The sequence below is a fragment of the Dendropsophus ebraccatus genome, chromosome 15, assembly GCF_027789765.1.
Source record: "Dendropsophus ebraccatus isolate aDenEbr1 chromosome 15, aDenEbr1.pat, whole genome shotgun sequence".
NCBI lineage: Eukaryota > Metazoa > Chordata > Amphibia > Anura > Hylidae > Dendropsophus > Dendropsophus ebraccatus.
In genome coordinates this window covers 2889286-2907390 of record NC_091468.1, presented here as the reverse complement: position 1 = coordinate 2907390, position 18105 = coordinate 2889286, and the positions used below count along the sequence as shown (strand labels likewise).

Here is an 18105-nt window from a genome sequence, read left to right as displayed (position 1 = left end):
AATGAACATTTACAGGTTTTTTATTGCCAGGAGGGACATGTGAGCGGGGTTAAACCTGCTGATAATTGCATCAGGGAAGCCAACAGGCCCTGTCACAACTTTCCCATGCCGATGCAGCAATATTTCTGCGGGGTTCTGCGGTTCAGCATGCCATCTATCAGGAGACAGACTGCAGGATATATCACCGCTGACAAGCAGATACAGCCAGCTCTGCAGGATACTGGAGGAACGCCGGATGCTGGGAGCTCAGCTGTCAGTCCAGACAGGTAACCACATATCAATGGGAGGCGGCACCATTATTACCAACACAGAGGAAGTAATCATTCAGACACAGAGAAGGCAGCGCTCCCTGAGAGCCCTGCAGAAGGCTGCCACAATAAGGAAGTGTTTCTACATATCCTCAGGTTAAGATCTCCCAATGACCACGTCCACACGTGACGCCCAATATCGCCAACACAACGGGGTGTCAGTCACAAAATCACATAACCATTGACTGTGATAGGTGGGTCTTTTATATCTCTATTTCCATACCGACCTCTGGAGCACAAACCATCTCGGGACGTTCCGTTTCCTGCAGCTCACCCTTCAGCTTTGCTGTGTAGACTGGGACAGAGTCAGCAGAGGAGGGAACATTTAATGACAAGGAGACCAGGAAGCTGGGTGAAAGTGTCAGGGAGATACACGGTATCTGTCATATATCCTCCTGTGCTTCCATATTGTAGAAAAAATGTTTTTATTCTCCAGTAGAAAGTGTCGGAAAGGGTTTCCTGGCCCCTGAAGTGCAGCAAGCTGTGATGTCTCCTCGCTCCCCCTCCCATATCCAAGTCTGATTGAGACTCAATGAAACAGTAATTAGGGAAGGGGGGGAGTAAGGAGGCATTCCAGCCTGCAGCACTCCAGGAGCTGGGAACGCCTCTTTGACACTTTGCACAGTATTTCTCTAGATTATAGAAGCACAGACGGATATATGAGCGGTACCAGGCGTCTCCCTGTCCTAACAGCATCTAACAGCGTCAGCAGTTTAGAACATGAATTGTAGCTGGCAAATTCCCTTTAAAGAGTCAACAATGATTTTTGCAAAGTAGTTTTTTTTTTTTTTTTTTTTAATCTGGGCAACAATGTCCCCAATTTCTAGTCTGAGAGGACTTTGCTATATATATTGGCGTCAATGCCTTTCATGAGCGGATCTTCTGATTAAAAGGCCCCTTCCTCCACAGCTGACGGTCCCTGCTCCTCGCTTCCCCATGATGTCACAGGAAATGCCCACTCAGCCAATCACAGGTGAGGTCAGTGACTACCTGACAAAGCATTTCCTGGGTGTAGAGACTAGACAGTAGCAGAGACCAGTCATAACAGCAGCATCAGGGGATCAGAGAGGTGAGTATCACTTGTTTTTCTTTGTAGGACACCCAGACTGGTAAAGCCAAGTATTTATTTATTTGACGCGGAACCTTCAGCCCTCCAGCTGCTGCAGAACTACAATTCCCATCATGCCTGGACAGCCTTTTTACACGCCTATATTGGATGCGTTCAGCCATCAAGGGCTTATTGTACTTTTTATGCATGTTAACAACATCTTCTGCAGGTATTTAATCAGTGCGACCGGTCCCTGCCCACGGGAGCTTACACTCTAATTACCAGCAACAGACTGAGACGCAGGGACCGGCTGAGCTACATTTAATATCTCCTGCTGTATTTGTAGATACAACACGTGTAACACGACTCCCTTGTACGAGATCTTGTCACAGTAGATTGACGCCATTGTGTTCACGTCTTCAGGTGAAGAGGATGAGTGCGATTGAATTCACGGTCTCAGCGTTCACCTGTCCCATATGTTCCTATTGTATGATATACAATGCAGTATTAGGAGGGTATCTGGGATGGGGCACAATGCAGCGATGTGTCAATGAGCCCAAATATAAAAATGGAGACTGGTTTTAAAGGAGTTTTGCAATTTGCAACTTTAATATTGATAGCCTATCCTTTATCTGACAGATTTTTGAAGCCACAGCCAGGAATGGATTTAAAAAGGGGATAGATCCCAGGCTTTCCTTTATGACCTGTCCTCTGTTTATAGTCTGTTCCTAGCTTTGGCTTCAAAGATCTGTCAGATAATGTGTCTGTGTAAAGGCACCATTAGAGTAGGGTATGAGATCAGTGGAGATCCGACCCCAGCCGATGACGGGAGGGGCTGTGGTACTCTGTGAGTGTTGTAACCTCTTCATTACCAGACACAGCGCCATACACTTCATAGTGGCAGTGCCTGATATTGCGGCTCTCTGGAGGTCTCTGTGATGGTGGGGGGGCTCCAGTATTACTACTCCCAGCATTGACACATTTACCACCTATCCCATGTATTAAAGGGAATGTACCATCAGGCCCGGGCTTAAGCACTGGAGGCGGGCCGACCCACCCACAGTGGGAGGAAATCCCCACCCCTCTATGATAGGGCTCCAATGATACTAATAGAAACAAGTCATAGGGGGGTGGGGGAGTTCCTCCCACTGGGGGTGGGTCAGCCCGCCTCCAGTGCTTCAGCCCGGGCCTGATGGTACATTCCCTTTAAGGGAGAGAAAAACCTCTTTAATCTGAGGACGACCCCTTTAATGTAAGGGAACAGATTCGGTTCACGGCTTTGCCCCTGTATTTACATACCTTGGTCGCAGTGTTGCTGACACTTGCTGCTACTTACCCTCTTAATTTCTAGGGCAGCGGTAAATGCTGCTTCATGTCGGCTTCACGTTAAATATAGTAACCGTGGATTCTTACGCTTGTCGGAGTCTCATCTGAAACCCAAAGTCCACCAGTAATGCCCCCGGCTACCCCCACTGACTAACCCCAATGTACCGTACCGAGGCCAGCGACAACCCGGATCCCTCTTACCTCTGTGTTGTGTCCCTGTAGGACAGTGTTCCCAAACTGCGGTTCTGCAGCTGTTGTCGCAGGGCATGCTGGGACATAGATGGCCGAGCACATGTGGTGAATCCTAATACTATACAGAGGGTCCATCCCCGAACTGTAATCTGGTTGTTACAGCCGCCATCCTTCGCTTTATTGTGGGGCTGCAATTTGTATAGGACTGCAGGTGTGGACTGTTTACATTGCAGCACAGACTATGACAGCACATATAATGTATCAATAACCACGATGGTGTCAGCTGTATATCAATAACCGCGATGGTAAGGTGTATATATCAATAACCGTGATGGTGACGCCCTATATCAATAACCGTGATGGTGAGGCGTATATCTATAACCGTGATGGTGAGGCGTATATCAATAACCGCGATGGTAAGGTGTGTATATCAATAACCGTGATGGTGACGCCCTATATCAATAACCGTGATGGTGAGGCGTATATCAATAACCGTGATGGTGAGGGGTGTATCAATAACCGTGATGGTGAGGCGTATATATCTATAACCGTGATGGTGAGGCGTATATCTATAACCGTGATGGTGAGGTGTATATCTATAACCGTGATGGTGAGGCGTATATCAATAACCATGATGGTGAGGTGTGTATATCTATAACCGTGATGGTGAGGTGTGTATATCTATAACCGTGATGGTGAGGCGTATATCTATAACCGTGATGGTGAGGGGCGTATATCAATAACCGTGATGGTGAGGGGCGTATATCTATAACCGTGATGGTGAGGCGTATATCTATAACCGTGATGGTGAGGCGTATATCTATAACCGTGATGGTGAGGTGTGTATATCTATAACCGTGATGGTGAGGCGTATATCTATAACCGTGATGGTGAGGGGCGTATATCTATAACCGTGATGGTGAGGCGTATATCAATAACCGTGATGGTGAGGCGTATATCAATAACCGTGATGGTGAGGCGTATATATCTATAACCGTGATGGTGGGGCGTATATCTATAACCGTGATGGTGAGGCGTATATATCTATAACCGTGATGGTGAGGGGCGTATATCTATAACCGTGATGGTGAGGCGTATATCTATAACCGTGATGGTGAGGGGCGTATATCTATAACCGTGATGGTGAGGCGTATATCTATAACCGTGATGGTGAGGGGCGTATATCTATAACCGTGATGGTGAGAGGCGTATATATCTATAACCGTGATGGTGAGGCGTATATATCTATAACCATGATGGTGAGGGGCGTATATCTATAACCGTGATGGTGAGGCGTATATATCTATAACCGTGATGGTGAGGCGTATATCTATAACCGTGATGGTGAGGCGTATATATCTATAACCGTGATGGTTAGGGGCGTATATCTATAACCGTGATGGTGAGGGGTGTATATCTATAACCGTGATGGTGAGGTGTATATCTATAACCGTGATGGTGAGGCGTATATATCTATAACCGTGATGGTGAGGTGTATATCTATAACCATGATGGTGAGGGGCGTATATCTATAAACGTGATGGTGAGGGGCGTATATCAATAACCGTGATGGTGAGGTGTGTATATCTATAACCGTGATGGTGGGGCGTATATCAATAACCGTGATGGTGAGGTGTGTGTATATCTATAACCGTGATGGTGAGGGGCGTATATCAATAACCATGATGGTGAGGGGCGTATATAAATAACCGTGATGGTGAGGTGTATATCTATAACCGTGATGGTGAGGGGCGTATATCTATAACCGTGATGGTGAGGCGTATATCTATAACCGTGATGGTGAGGCGTATATATCTATAACCGTGATGGTGAGGCGTATATCAATAACCGTGATGGTGAGGCGTATATATCTATAACCGTGATGGTGAGGCGTATATCTATAACCGTGATGGTGAGGCGTATATATCTATAACCGTGATGGTGAGGCGTATATCTATAACCGTGATGGTGAGAGGCGTATATATCTATAACCGTGATGGTGGGGCGTATATCTATAACCGTGATGGTGAGGTGTGTATATCTATAACCGTGATGGTGAGGTGTGTATATCTATAACCGTGATGGTGAGGGGCGTATATCAATAACCGTGATGGTGAGGCGTATATCAATAACCGTGATGGTGAGGGGCGTATATCTATAACCGTGATGGTGAGGCGTATATCAATAACCGTGATGGTGAGGGGCGTATATCTATAACCGTGATGGTGAGGCGTATATCTATAACCGTGATGGTGAGGGGTGTATATCTATAACCGTGATGGTGAGGCGTATATCAATAACGGTGATGGTGAGGCGTATATCAATAACCGTGATGGTGAGGCGTATATCTATAACCGTGATGGTGGGGCGTATATCTATAACCGTGATGGTGAGGCGTATATATCTATAACCGTGATGGTGAGGGGCGTATATCTATAACCGTGATGGTGAGGCGTATATCTATAACCGTGATGGTGAGGGGCGTATATATCTATAACCGTGATGGTGAGGCGTATATATCTATAACCATGATGGTGAGGGGCGTATATCTATAACCGTGATGGTGAGGCGTATATCTATCACCGTGATGGTGAGGCGTATATCTATAACTGTGATGGTGAGGGGCGTATATCTATAACCGTGATGGTGAGGCGTATATATCTATCACCGTGATGGTGAGGGGCGTATATCTATAACCGTGATGGTGAGGCGTATATCTATAACTGTGATGGTGAGGGGCGTATATCTATAACCGTGATGGTGAGGCGTATATCTATAACCGTGATGGTGAGGCGCTTGCAGCCATTACAGTGTGTATATATAGTAATCAGTGATAGATAAGAGTCCGCCGGTGTCCTCCCGCTCTCAGCCGCCCCTCACACCCGCATGGATACGGATACGTTCCTCGGTTTATTAGTACTATTAGGTTGCAGTCTCCTCCCTATTGCTGCTGCGTTTTCTCAGCATCTCCCAGTGCGCATGCGTCGCTACCGCCACACTGTGCATGTCTGAGTGACGCATTGCAGGTACCGAAAGACCAATCAGCGCGCAGCTCCTCACGCTCGCACAAGCTTCGCCGGTCTAAGGTAGACGTGCGCGTTAGAAAAATAGTCCCCTCCCTCTAGCGCAGCACTGGTCCCGTTACCGATAGCTCATTCATACTAAAAGGGTCAGTACTTCCGATAGCGAGTGAGGTGATTTCCACCGACCATAACTTTGTCTATCTCGCGTGAGCGCGGTTACGGCGCCGCTCGCGTGTGAGGAGAAGCCGCGCCATCACTTTCTTCGTTAGTGGGGGGCGGAGTTAGCGCGTCGGCGGAGGGATCCAGGGCGGAGGGAGGTGTTTATGAAGAGCGGTTGGCGGCGGTTGGAAATTAGTCCGAGTCGAGCCTGTGAGGGGTGAGGTTGTGACTGCTGAGCTGCTGCGCGCCCGTTACATCCATTGGAAATGGTGAGTGACGCCCGGGGCCGCCCTGATCGTCGCCTGGCGGTCCGCATGTGTCCCCCGCTCCGCGCCCTTCTCGGCCTCCCTCACGGCTTACTGCGGAGCTGTCATCCTGAGGCGCTGCGGACCTGTCCTTACTGCAGCTGCTGCACAACCTCTTGGGGTAGACTGTTGCTGGCTGTAACGTGCAGATAGAGCTGTCAATCAGTGGCTGCTGCAGCACTTGGCGTGTGTCACCCTTCAGCTTGGGGCTGCTGCAGCTCTTCTTTGTCTCTAGCTTTGCTGCTGACAGGCTTGTAGCTCCTGGCTGTCTCAGCTGCTGCAGCTCTTCTTTGCTGCTGACAGGCTTGTAGCTCCTGGCTGTCTCAGCTGCTGCAGCTCTTCTTTGCTGCTGACAGGCTTGTAGCTCCTGGCTGTCTCAGCTGCTGCAGCTCTTTGTGTTATTTGCCCTAGGCGGAGTACCCATAGGTGGTGTCGTTGTGTGTATGCAGCACCCTGCGTGCTGATGTGTATGGCTCCGGCTCCTTCATTGATCCCTATCCCTGGGTGTTCTCCTCTGGTCTCCAGGGTGAGCGCAGGGCTGGTGAATAAAGCCGGGGCTGCCGCATGCGGATGGCTGCCTCCCACGCCCTGCCCGCCCGCTGACTGACAGGCTCTTTGTATCCTGAAGAGGCTGCGGAGTGGTTACATAATCTCAGTAGCCCGTGGTGTGAAACTGGGTCGTACTGTAATAACTGGGATACAGGGAGCGGCGGCAGAGCTGAGAGATCCCTTAAAGGGACAGATCTCTTTAAAGAGGTGGGGGGGGGGGGGGCTGGGTGTCCAATTGCACATACAGGTCTTATAAGAAGCGTGCCGTGTGCTATGGCCGCCCTCACGGGTGCAGAGGAGCCGTCATGTCCCTGGACAGGGAGGTGGCGGAGAGATGTCACCCAGTGGTGGTGGCAGCAGGAGTAGTGGTCGTCTCCTCCTCCCTACAGCAGGGTGGGTCCAGCCGCATTGTGCTGCAGTTTCCGGAAGGAAGGGCTGGGTCCTGCTTGTTGGGGTATCCCACAGGGCACCTCACTCCCTGCAGTTCATAGATCCTATTCTCTTCTTAGTCCCCCCCCCCGCCATTCTGACATGTCACTGTGGCGTTGCTCTCTGGTGGCGGCTCTCCGTACCCCAGGGCTGGGTGTAGCAGAGCTCTCCCGGCTGTTAGGCGTGGCACACCTATCCCTCAGCAGAATGCAGGCGTGTCCGCCCGGTGTTCCCCCCGCTATGACATACCGCAGGCCTCCATGTATAGCTGCAGCTTAGGTGACACATTGATGGCGATCAGTTGGTTCCCGGCTTGGGCAGCGACTTGTACGGCATCTGACTAGTCATGAAATATAGATTTGTAGGTTTGTGCCCCTCCTGACTGTAACTTGAGCCCCGATGTGCAGACGCAGCATGACCTGGCTTCAACCGCAGCCCCATGACTGCTACTTATATACAGCCCCTCGCTGACCAGAGACGCAGAGTCCTCAGCAGCGTATGGAGGACTGTCACCATGGCAACTGCTTTGTTTACACGAACGCTAATGCTTGTCTACTGGCTGAATCGCTGCTTGTCTTGTGTATGGAGCCTCCTATGAATGTATATACTCGTCTCACTTTTAGGGGAGGGGGTGATAATTATTGTAGCTGAGCTATAATACTGTGTGAGGGAGAGGTCAACAACTTCAGGGGACTGTCCCAACACCCATGAGATCAGCAGCATTCAGAAAGATCAGCACCTTACATGATCGGCAGGGTTCCGGGCGCTCCTTACATGATCGGCAGGGTTCCGGGCGCTCCTTACATGATCGGCAGGGTTCCGGGCGCTCCTTACATGATCGGCAGGGTTCCGGGCGCTCCTTACATGATCGGCAGGGTTCCGGGCGCTCCTTACATGATCGGCAGGGTTCCGGGCGCTCCTTACATGATCGGCAGGGTTCCGGGCGCTCCTTACATGATCGGCAGGGTTCCGGGCGCTCCTTACATGATCGGCAGGGTTCCGGGCGCTCCTTACATGATCGGCAGGGTTCCGGGCGCTCCTTACATGATCGGCAGGGTTCCGGGCGCTCCTTACATGATCAGCTGTCACCCTGGGGTCCCCCTCCCAGTGATGCAATTGCTGGGGCAGCTGGCGGTGTAACATGGGCCTACAGGTCTGGCACAGCCATCTGCTGGCTACATCATACTATTAGCTTGGCCTAGCTGGTTACCTGTCATAGCAACTTGACCATAAGATTTCTCTCTTCAAGGTACAATGACTCCCCCCCCCCCCCCATTTTGCCCATCATTACTTCTATACTTGAGTTATTCCTAATACACCTTCATACTACATGCTGCTAACTACACAAAGCAATGGGAACCCCCCGCAGTATTCCATAGACTGTTCCTATAACTTTATCGCTCCTGTCAGCAGAGTACAGGTCACATGACAGTCTGTATTCTGCTGACTTGGCAGTGGGTGGTGGCTTCAGTCTCCATAGCAACCTATCCAACAGGCTTGAAGTGAAAGCAGCGATGTGATTGGTGCAGCTGTGATGCAAAGCCCGGGTTATACCATCATTCATCTTACACAGGGCCTTGTTCTCCATTCCCTATGCCACAGTTCACACAGCGTAGATCTCAGCTGGGTGGTAGGAGAGGAGGAGACAACTTGTCACTACTCTGGTAATAGGGCCATGCTCAAAGTGAAAAACCATGTCAGGAATCTGATGGTGTCGGCTGTCTGTACGTGGTCTGTATAAGCGATCATGTACCTTAGCGGAAAGGCTTAGGCCCCGTTCCCACTGAGCAAAACTAGGGAAATTCCGTGGTGGACATGTTAATTCTTCAGCTCGGACAGGGCATGAGCGCGCGCCTCCCATAGACTCCCATTATGAGCGGGAGGCTAATGGCATTTGTCCGCCACGGAATTCCGCTAGTTTTGCTCAGTGGGAACGGGGCCTTATAAAGTGGTGGGAGCTCCTATTCTGTCAGCACCCTCTAGCTGCCAGTGGTGGATGTGGGCGGTCCGCCAGTGTGCTGCCTCTGGGACCGGCCGCCTTGCCTGTGGCTGAAGACTTTGTAGTAGTGACCTGTGGGAGATCAGACGTTACTTTTGGTGTTGGCCTAACCAGAGACTCCTCGGTATGCTGGGTAATGTGGTTATACCCCTACCTTAGTCTTGTAGCCATGACACCCGGCTGTCAGCAGTAACCTGTTCAGATGGAGTTGGCTGCTAAAGGGACAATGGGGATGACAGCAGACCCTTAGTGTCCCTGTCACTAACTTTCAAGGTCTAAATCAACAGATGTGATATAAGACATGTCTGCAGTATACATTCATTTTATCATGTAGTAAAACAAAGCTATTTACTGTATCCAGGTCCAGTCTCCTGAAGGCTGCTATATAACAGCTATACTTACTGTATCCAGGTCCAGTCTCCTGCTATATAACAGCTATACTTACTGTATCCAGGTCCAGTCTCCTGCTATATAACAGCTATACTTACTGTATCCAGGTCCAGTCTCCTGAAGGCAGCTATATAACAGCTATACTTACTGTATCCAGGTCCAGTCTCCTGAAGGCAGCTATATAACAGCTATACTTACTGTATACAGGTCCAGTCTCCTGAAGGCAGCTATATAACAGCTATACTTACCGTATACAGGTCCAGTCTCCTGCAGGCTGCTATATAACAGCTATACTTACTGTATCCAGGTCCAGTCTCCTGCTATATAACAGCTATACTTACTGTATCCAGGTCCAGTCTCCTGAAGGCAGCTATATAACAGCTATACTTACTGTATCCAGGTCCAGTCTCCTGCTATATAACAGCTATACTTGCTGTATCCAGGTCCAGTCTCCTGCTATATAACAGCTATACTTGCTGTATCCAGGTCCAGTCTCCTATATAACAGCTATACTTACTGTATCCAGGTCCAGTCTCCTGAAGGCTTTTGGCTGGTTGAAAAGACTAAACACTTGAAGTCCTGGCCAGTACAGCTCAATGTGTCCGTCAGTCACATGACTTCGTTATTAGGCTTTGAAAAAAAGTCAGGACAAGGGAAGTGCCGTCTTTTTCATGATAACAAAATTGTGAACGTACCACATGTCCTGTTTTAGGGTTGGAGAGTTATAACCCCAGGGACACTGAGGTCTTGGAGAAGTAGAATTTCTATTGCATTAATATGTGAGATGATACTAAATGGGTTGGGTAGTGAGAATGCAGATGATCTCCCTCTCCAGACATGCCGGGGGGGCGCCGTATGCATCGGACATTCCGCAGACTTTAAGGTGGACAGCACCTAGACTAAGCTTCCTTGGGGTCGTCTGGGGTTTAGGGGTACAGGGCGTTGTCTTCAATGTTCCCTTATGTGGATCAGCATCTCTGCAGGTTATTTACAGTATAAATGAGAACACTAAGGGTCTGTTCACTTATAAAAGGGGTGCTACAAAAACACGGCCACTTTCTTCCAGAGACGACTCAATTCTTGTCTCCAGGTCAGGTGTGGTTTGTTATTATGCTCCATTCACTTCAATGGAACTAATGCAGAATGCATAGTTCAATGCAGAACTTCACCCAAACTGGAGATGACAGCAATGCTGTCTCTGGAATAAAGTGGCCATGTTTTTGTAGTGCTGGATAACCCTTTAAATTTAGAATGTTGACCTTTCATTTTATTAAACAAAATGGCAGAGTTGGGTTAATGCTGCCTTATGAAGGCCCCGTTGTCGGCCTGATGGTCTGCGGTCCTCCATGTAGCTGAGTGGCGTGGTATGGGTGCAGTCGCAGGTTGTAAACCCCTCCCTGTATAACATTGATTTGTCAAACACCATGTAAACGCTGTTGCATAGTAACCTGACGCTGCATTAGCAGCTGTCGGTCTGCATACAGTATGTTCCTCTGTGTATGGACTGCTTGGTCACCTGACAGGAAGTGACTTCATGATGGAGCCATGAGTGTCGTCCTCTGATCACTGGGGCGGAGGTTGTACTATAGGGCACTGTATCGGAACATGAGCCAGAAGGACACTACAGGTAACAGTAACCACCCTGCTCCAGTGCCCGTCATCGAGGGCTTGGTTACCAGGTGCATCGTCATGTCTGGCCATCTGGTAACTTCTCTAGCATTTTCCATATGAGACGGGGTCGCCTGGTGCAGTGGGAAGGGGTGAGGTGGCTGCTTCCTGACACATCTCGTGTTGGACGTCTTTTCTGCTCTGAGGTTGGGTCAGCGTCTATCCTGTCAGACATTAGTCTGATCTGGCACTTGAGGATGTGGTCCGTGACTTCATCCGCCATCTAAGGCCCTGTGTAATAGTGCTAGCCGCCAGGTGATGCACATGTAACTCAGCAGCTGATCAGGTCATTCTCATATAGTCTCGTACATCTGTAATAGATGGCTGCCAACTAGTCATGTGACCGGGCCAAATAGGTGGTCGTCATTAAGTGTTAGATTTAGGGTCCTATTATCCTTAACTAACCTGTTGATGATATCCACTATTTGTAAGGACTATAGGAAGCATGGCCATGCGTATAGAGGTGCAGATGGTCTTTATGGACCCTCGTAGAGGCCGGCTTGGCTTGGTTGTATCTTGCCTATGGGTGTAATGGGGATTGGTGACATGGCTCTTCCATTGGGAAAAATAAATGTGTTCTGCTTGGGTAGAGGACAGATGGCACAGATCACGTCTAGGGTGCTTGTCCCTCTATATTCAGGGCTAGCCAGGCATCATGTATGGTTGCCATTGCCGGGCACATGGTAGCCGTCTCATTACCTTAGACTTAGACTTTTGTAACTCTAATCCATGGTGGAACTGGTGATACTAGTGAGCTGCTTGGCTTCAGTACACATCCAGCTTACGCCTATGTCTATACATGAGGGGGCCCCTAGCTACTAGACACTCCCCAGTTTTGATGTCATTCTTTAGAGGTTCCCTTTAGATTCAGCAGAGGACGCTATGGAAGTACGACGTCTCCTACCAGTATAACCAGATGGGGCTGTATATGGCGGCCCACTCTAGTGTATCTTATGAAGTCCCCAGTTACAGGCCTCGCTGTACTTGCTGATTGTCACATCTTAAAGGTGTTTGGGGTCAACCAGTCTTGGGTGGGGTGAGGGCCGTGTGTCTAGTGTATACCAGGTACTGTTATACTGTGCGGATGACACGGGTGACATCTGACACATCTATTACACTATACAAAACCTCTAGGCCTTTTGCTTGGTTGGTGCTGGTCCCAGTGACCGAGCCCACCATACTGCCTGCCCTTAGGAGCGTTCAATGATACAACATCCTGGAGCCGGTACACGGATATGGCCTACAAGGCTTCACTTGGACTGTCAGAATGGTGTCCGGCCATAGTATATCTAGGAATAACCATGCCCGGTTGTCATAGCTTTATCTCTCGTCTGGTTGGACACTGTTCCCAGTGTAAAGCAATGAGCACTGGAAGGATCTGTTACTATGTGGGATAGGATCATTTCTTGGTGCTGGCACATATAGGGGATCACCCGGGATATGGCCTTGTCCGTGCAATCCCCTGCCATATCTGGCCCAGTTGTTGCCCATGGTATTGTGACAGCTCTGTACTTATTACTGTCTACGATGGCTACACTGACTTTACAAGAATCCTTTCCATGCCTCTGCTTCCCCTTGTTGTGTTGGGGTATTGGCATAAGCTGAGGTCACACTACTGGGCTCCGTATTGGCGGATGATCAGGATGTATGTAATGTGACGGCATACACCCCCACCCCCCCCTCACACCTGTTCTCTTGTCTTTCAGGCTGACCAACTGACAGAAGAGCAGATCGCAGGTGAGAACAAGGCTCATAGACCTCACGGTGTATGGGGATAAGCTGACAGTGCCGCCTTCTCATAACGTCCCTGTCTTGGGATTGCACACTACCCACATGACTGACCTCAGGATGCGTCCTTGTAACATGTCTTGTCACAAACCTGCTTTCACCTGGGACATGTTGTAGAAGCCCTGGCACGTCAATTCCCACCACCCCACACTCTCCCTTCTCATCATGCCTGGAGAGCTAAAGCTCTGACTGTCCAGTAGTTTTTCAGCAGCTGGGGGGGCCACAGAACTGCCACCCATGTTGTAGACTGTTACACGAGGGGTCATATGGAGAGGGGGGAGATGGGTGTGACTTGGGACTTCTTAAAGACTTACAACTCTTCCTATTTCTAGAATTCAAAGAAGCCTTCTCACTATTCGACAAGGATGGCGATGGCACCATCACAACGAAGGAGCTGGGCACAGTGATGAGGTCGCTCGGGCAGAACCCCACAGAAGCAGAGCTGCAGGACATGATCAATGAAGTAGATGCCGATGGTAAGATCTCTCATCATTGAGGTGTCTGGTGCTGGTCATAGGCAGATATAGCTTCCAATCCCACCACCTTGTCTTCTACAGGTAATGGAACCATTGACTTCCCTGAATTCTTGACTATGATGGCTAGAAAAATGAAGGACACAGATAGTGAAGAGGAAATCAGAGAAGCATTCCGTGTGTTTGACAAGGTATGGGAGCATAACGTGGCCCTGGCTGAGACATTGGCCTAGTAAATGAGTAAAGCTCAGGCTCTCATCATACACCGCTGCCCATATGGCTGGTGCCAGTAGTTCAGGGGGTATGAGGCCGTAATGTCTGCACTACAGATGGTAAGAAGCCTGCAGACCATGAAGAATCTGCAGCAATGGCTGATCTACAGATCCTTGGAGTGTGCCATATATTCTCACAGGATCTGTAAACCAGAATCTGACACTTCAAGGAGGAATACACTTGGTAATAACCACACTTTAGATTTATTCGCCGCAGAGTTTGATGACTGGGTCCTTAGCCACGGCTTTGACTAGTTAGATCACAGGTGTTAAACTTGGCCCCTCCAGCTTTGACTGTCCAGGCATGCTGGGAATTGTAGTTGTGTGACAGCTGGAGGGCCTGAGTTAGATGCTCTGTTCCTGAACTACGTTCTGAATGGCCCTGAAGATGGTTATAAGCAGCCATTTTGATTGTGGTACCGACAGAGGATGAATGAGGTCTGTAAACACAACCTTCTCATAGAATTGTGCTGCGGCAGAGCTGATGGTTATAGTTTGTAGGAAGCTCCCCGGGCTCGCAGCACATATTTGCATATTGTTTATTCTGCCGGGCTTGATTGACACATCATGCAGATTTAGTTTGCATACAGCACGATTACAAGGTAGACAGGTGCTTCCACCATACAGGAAAATGAGGGGGGAGAAATGTAACTCCTGAAATGCAGCCCGGAGGCTTCCCTGTGGCGGTGTCCTCTCTATAGCGTCTCGCAGGGAGAGGACACTGTATATAGAGTCTTTACATCGGTTCCTTCTGGCACTGACTGTACCTTCCTGATTGGGATGCCAGCATGTGTTTGTATTGTGGGAGGACACTGCTGCCATTTCTTCCAGGCGTTCGGCCTCTAGAATAGTAGTGAATAAATAGTGTGCATTGTTGTGGCTGACCGGAGGTAGTGCTCAGCTCACGCTCTCTATTCCCGCAGGATGGAAACGGCTACATTAGCGCTGCTGAACTCCGTCATGTGATGACAAATCTGGGGGAGAAGTTAACGGACGAAGAGGTTGATGAAATGATCAGGGAAGCAGATATTGATGGAGATGGTCAAGTAAATTATGAAGGTGGGTTCTGGTCATAGGACGGGTGGATTTTTAGTTTCTCCCTTGGGACGGTAAGGGTTTGTTCAGATGGGGAGAACAAGTGCCTGCATGAAGTGCTGCATGGGGACATGGCGTCCTTGAAGCTGCCATTGATGTCAATAGGACCTCCATGCTTCCTCTGAAGTAGATCAGAGTGGGGTTTACCAGGATGACACTGCACGGTTCTTGACACAGTAATTGGTGCCAATTCTGCATCAAATACTTGCAAACCCTTGTGAACGTTCCCTAACTCTTCTGCTGTGGTGCAGGCTTGAACTGGTTGAACGTATCTGTGTTCTAAGAGTATCCAACCTTAGAGAATCATGTCTGCTTTTCTCCAGAAACAGCATAACTTGTGTGTGGTTTTGCAGCTCTGCTCCATTCACTTGAATGGACTTGAATTGCAGTACCACTGACAAACTTAGGTCGGGAGTGGTGCTGTTTTTGTCTAATCCTGGATAATCCCCCTCTTAAGCGGCATGGCCTTTACCTCTAGTAAAATGCAGTGTATAAGAATGAGGAGTATGAGGTCATCCCCTGCGGCAGAAGCTGTCAGGCTGGCACTGCCCTTAGAGCACCATTGTGTGAGCTGCACACATTCTCTGTAGTTGGAGATGGCTGCGCTCCCAGGGCTGTGAATACATGGGGTGGGGGGGTCCTTCACTCCCCGGGCTGTGAGTACATGGGGTGGGGGGTCCTTCACTCCCCGGGCTGTGAGTACATGGGGTGGGGGGGGGTGTCATTCACTCCCCAGGCTGTGAATACATGGGTTGGGGGGGTCCTTCACTCCCCGGGCTGTGAATACATGGGTTGGGGGGGTCCTTCACTCCCCGGGCTGTGAGTACATGGTCGGGCTGTGGGGGGTGACAGTCGTTACATGACCAGCGTGGTGGTGGTGGTACCTGCTCACACCTTTCTGTTTTTTCTCTTTGCAGAGTTTGTACAAATGATGACAGCAAAGTGAAGATTGTACAGAATGTGTTAAATTTCTTGTACAAAGATGTTTATTTGCCTTTCTTTGTTTGTAACTTATCTGTACAATGTTTCCCCCCTTACTGTCAGACAATGCATGTATAGTAATTTAGAATTCCATCCATGTTTCCCATATTCCTGTCACTGTCTTTTCTTAACTTTTTATTCTTTGGTTTCCATGAAAAGTTGATTAAGTAACAAATGCTGCATGTGGCTCCTCTGGATTTTATGGCAGCCCCCTGTGCACATGGAAGACCCCCAGGATTCGGTCACACCGGAACATCCGGGCTCTTCAGTTTTAAAGAGAAATAATTTCTTTCCTCCCCTTCTCTAAGTTGGATTTCTCCAAGTAACTTGTCTGCTTGTTGGGATGTGGAGTTTTCGCCTCTGACTACAGATAGTTACTGATATTGAACTTACGTTGCACTAATGCAAAGCTGGTATATCCAGATCGGTGTCCTGGTTTCTCCTTCCGCCCTTCCCACCTTTCCTGCTGTATTGTTTGCTCCAGACCTGGAACATCTTCACCACCATGCTTACAACCTCTTCTTTGTTTTTCCTCTGGTTTTTGTTTCTTTGACACTGATGTGAGGGGTCTGCATAGCGTTACCCAGCAGTCAGGTGTGAGCTCCTTCACCAGTTTAAGGTTTACTTTGGTTTAGCCACTTTTCAGAAGAACCTGCTTACGGCACAATTTGCCTCAAATCCATTCCAAGTTGTATATTTGTTTTCCAATAAAAACAAAAAAGTCAAATCCTTGGTGGTTGTGTTGTGTGTCTGGCTGTGGTAGGTAGATATTGTGGTGTGAGTGCTGCAAAACAGGGAGGGATTATCCCCTATATCCATCCATTGGAAAACGGTGCCCCCCCTCCCCTCAGGGTTGTGTGTGGTATTACAATTCATCTCCTTTCACGTCAATGGAATAAGAGCTGTATTACTGCAGTGTACCTGTCCATGGTCTTCAGACTGGCCTGTGATGCCAGATCAGGTTGCCGGGGATAGGTTCCATGCATTGGCACTAGGTGTCTGCAGCAATTTCGTGGCAGTCTGTAGAGAAGGTTGTGCTGCGTCGGTCACCTCCATATTGCACACAGTTGCCAGCAGATGTCTTCATCACCTTGTTATATGGCTTCTATACGGGTGCACTGGGATGGTAGAATCTCGTATGGCAGAGAATATAATCCAGCATTTGGGACTAGAAGTACAAAGTTTTAGCTCCTGAGGACTTCTCCATATTGCACCAAACGTCCCACAGTGACTTTCCCTATAGAAGGGCCGTGCATTCGTCTCGAGACTTGGGCCAATAGTCTCACCCTCCCAGCAGGGCAAAGAACCTGATCCAGAGCTCTGTATTTAGTGATGTCTGAGCTCCGTCCACTTAACACAATCTGCAGTTACTTGAACAAGCATTATGACGTATGATATAAAATGTATGAAAACTGCTAAATTTACCATTTACACCTGTGTAGAGACGGCAGAATGCACAAAGGGGGACAGTGTCACTTTAAGGTGTAATGGACACTGCAGGGTTCAAGAAAATGATAGAAATATTTGTATAGCTCCAACATTCCACAGCGCTGAAGTAGCCAAGGGGAGGGGCTGGAGCTCATAAACCTGATCTGGCCACGCCTCCTGTCACCTCATAGGATGATGTGTTGCCTCCGGGGTGGGGCTGGAGACAATATACACCTTACACGTCTCTCCTGTTACGGCTGAAGCCAGGATGTTGGTGACATCACTACCCTCCCAGTGAGTTATACATCCTGGGGTGATCGCATTCTGATGCCAGAGTTCCCCTTAAAGAGGGAGGAATCCATTGATCGTGTGCGCTGAATCCTTCTCGTCTTGGAAGACTTGTAGGATATAAAATAGTGCAGGAAGCGTGAGATGTGGTGACTCCTCGGAGCTGTCCAGCTGTCACACTCCGCCCCAATCTTCTGTAGGGGCCCATTAATGTGTATGATCTGGCCTTGTAACTATATAGTCAGTCTTGGCCGCTCTCTTCCAGAGACAGCACCGCTCTTGGCTGCAGGTTCTGTAACTTGCATTCAAGTGAATGGAGCTTAATTGCAAACCGCACCGGAGCTGGTGAGAGCAGTGCTGTCTTAGGAAGAAAGCTGCCATGTG

At 49.0% G+C, this 18105-nt stretch overlaps 1 protein-coding gene and 1 long non-coding RNA gene across 3 annotated transcripts; one reads left to right on the top strand and one right to left on the bottom strand.

Moving 5' to 3' along the window:
• Positions 1 to 1672: 1672 nt before the first annotated feature.
• On the bottom strand, positions 1673 to 5867 carry LOC138774252 (uncharacterized). Of its 2 annotated transcripts, XR_011360277.1 has the most exons (4): positions 5769 to 5867; positions 2884 to 3062; positions 2693 to 2786; positions 1673 to 1838 (listed from the first exon to the last, which is right to left on the bottom strand). It is a non-coding gene; the product is annotated as an uncharacterized lncRNA (long non-coding RNA). The 2 variants fall into 2 exon arrangements; XR_011360276.1 differs by lacking the exon at positions 2693 to 2786.
• Positions 5868 to 6218: 351 nt separating this feature from the next.
• Positions 6219 to 16732, top strand: CALM2 (calmodulin 2). The gene is made up of 6 exons (XM_069954160.1): positions 6219 to 6325; positions 13103 to 13133; positions 13517 to 13660; positions 13742 to 13848; positions 14853 to 14988; positions 15942 to 16732. The coding sequence occupies exons 1-6, from the start codon at positions 6323 to 6325 to the stop codon at positions 15968 to 15970; spliced, it is 450 nt and encodes a 149-aa protein (XP_069810261.1). The 5' UTR covers positions 6219 to 6322; the 3' UTR covers positions 15971 to 16732.
• Positions 16733 to 18105: the final 1373 nt, after the last annotated feature.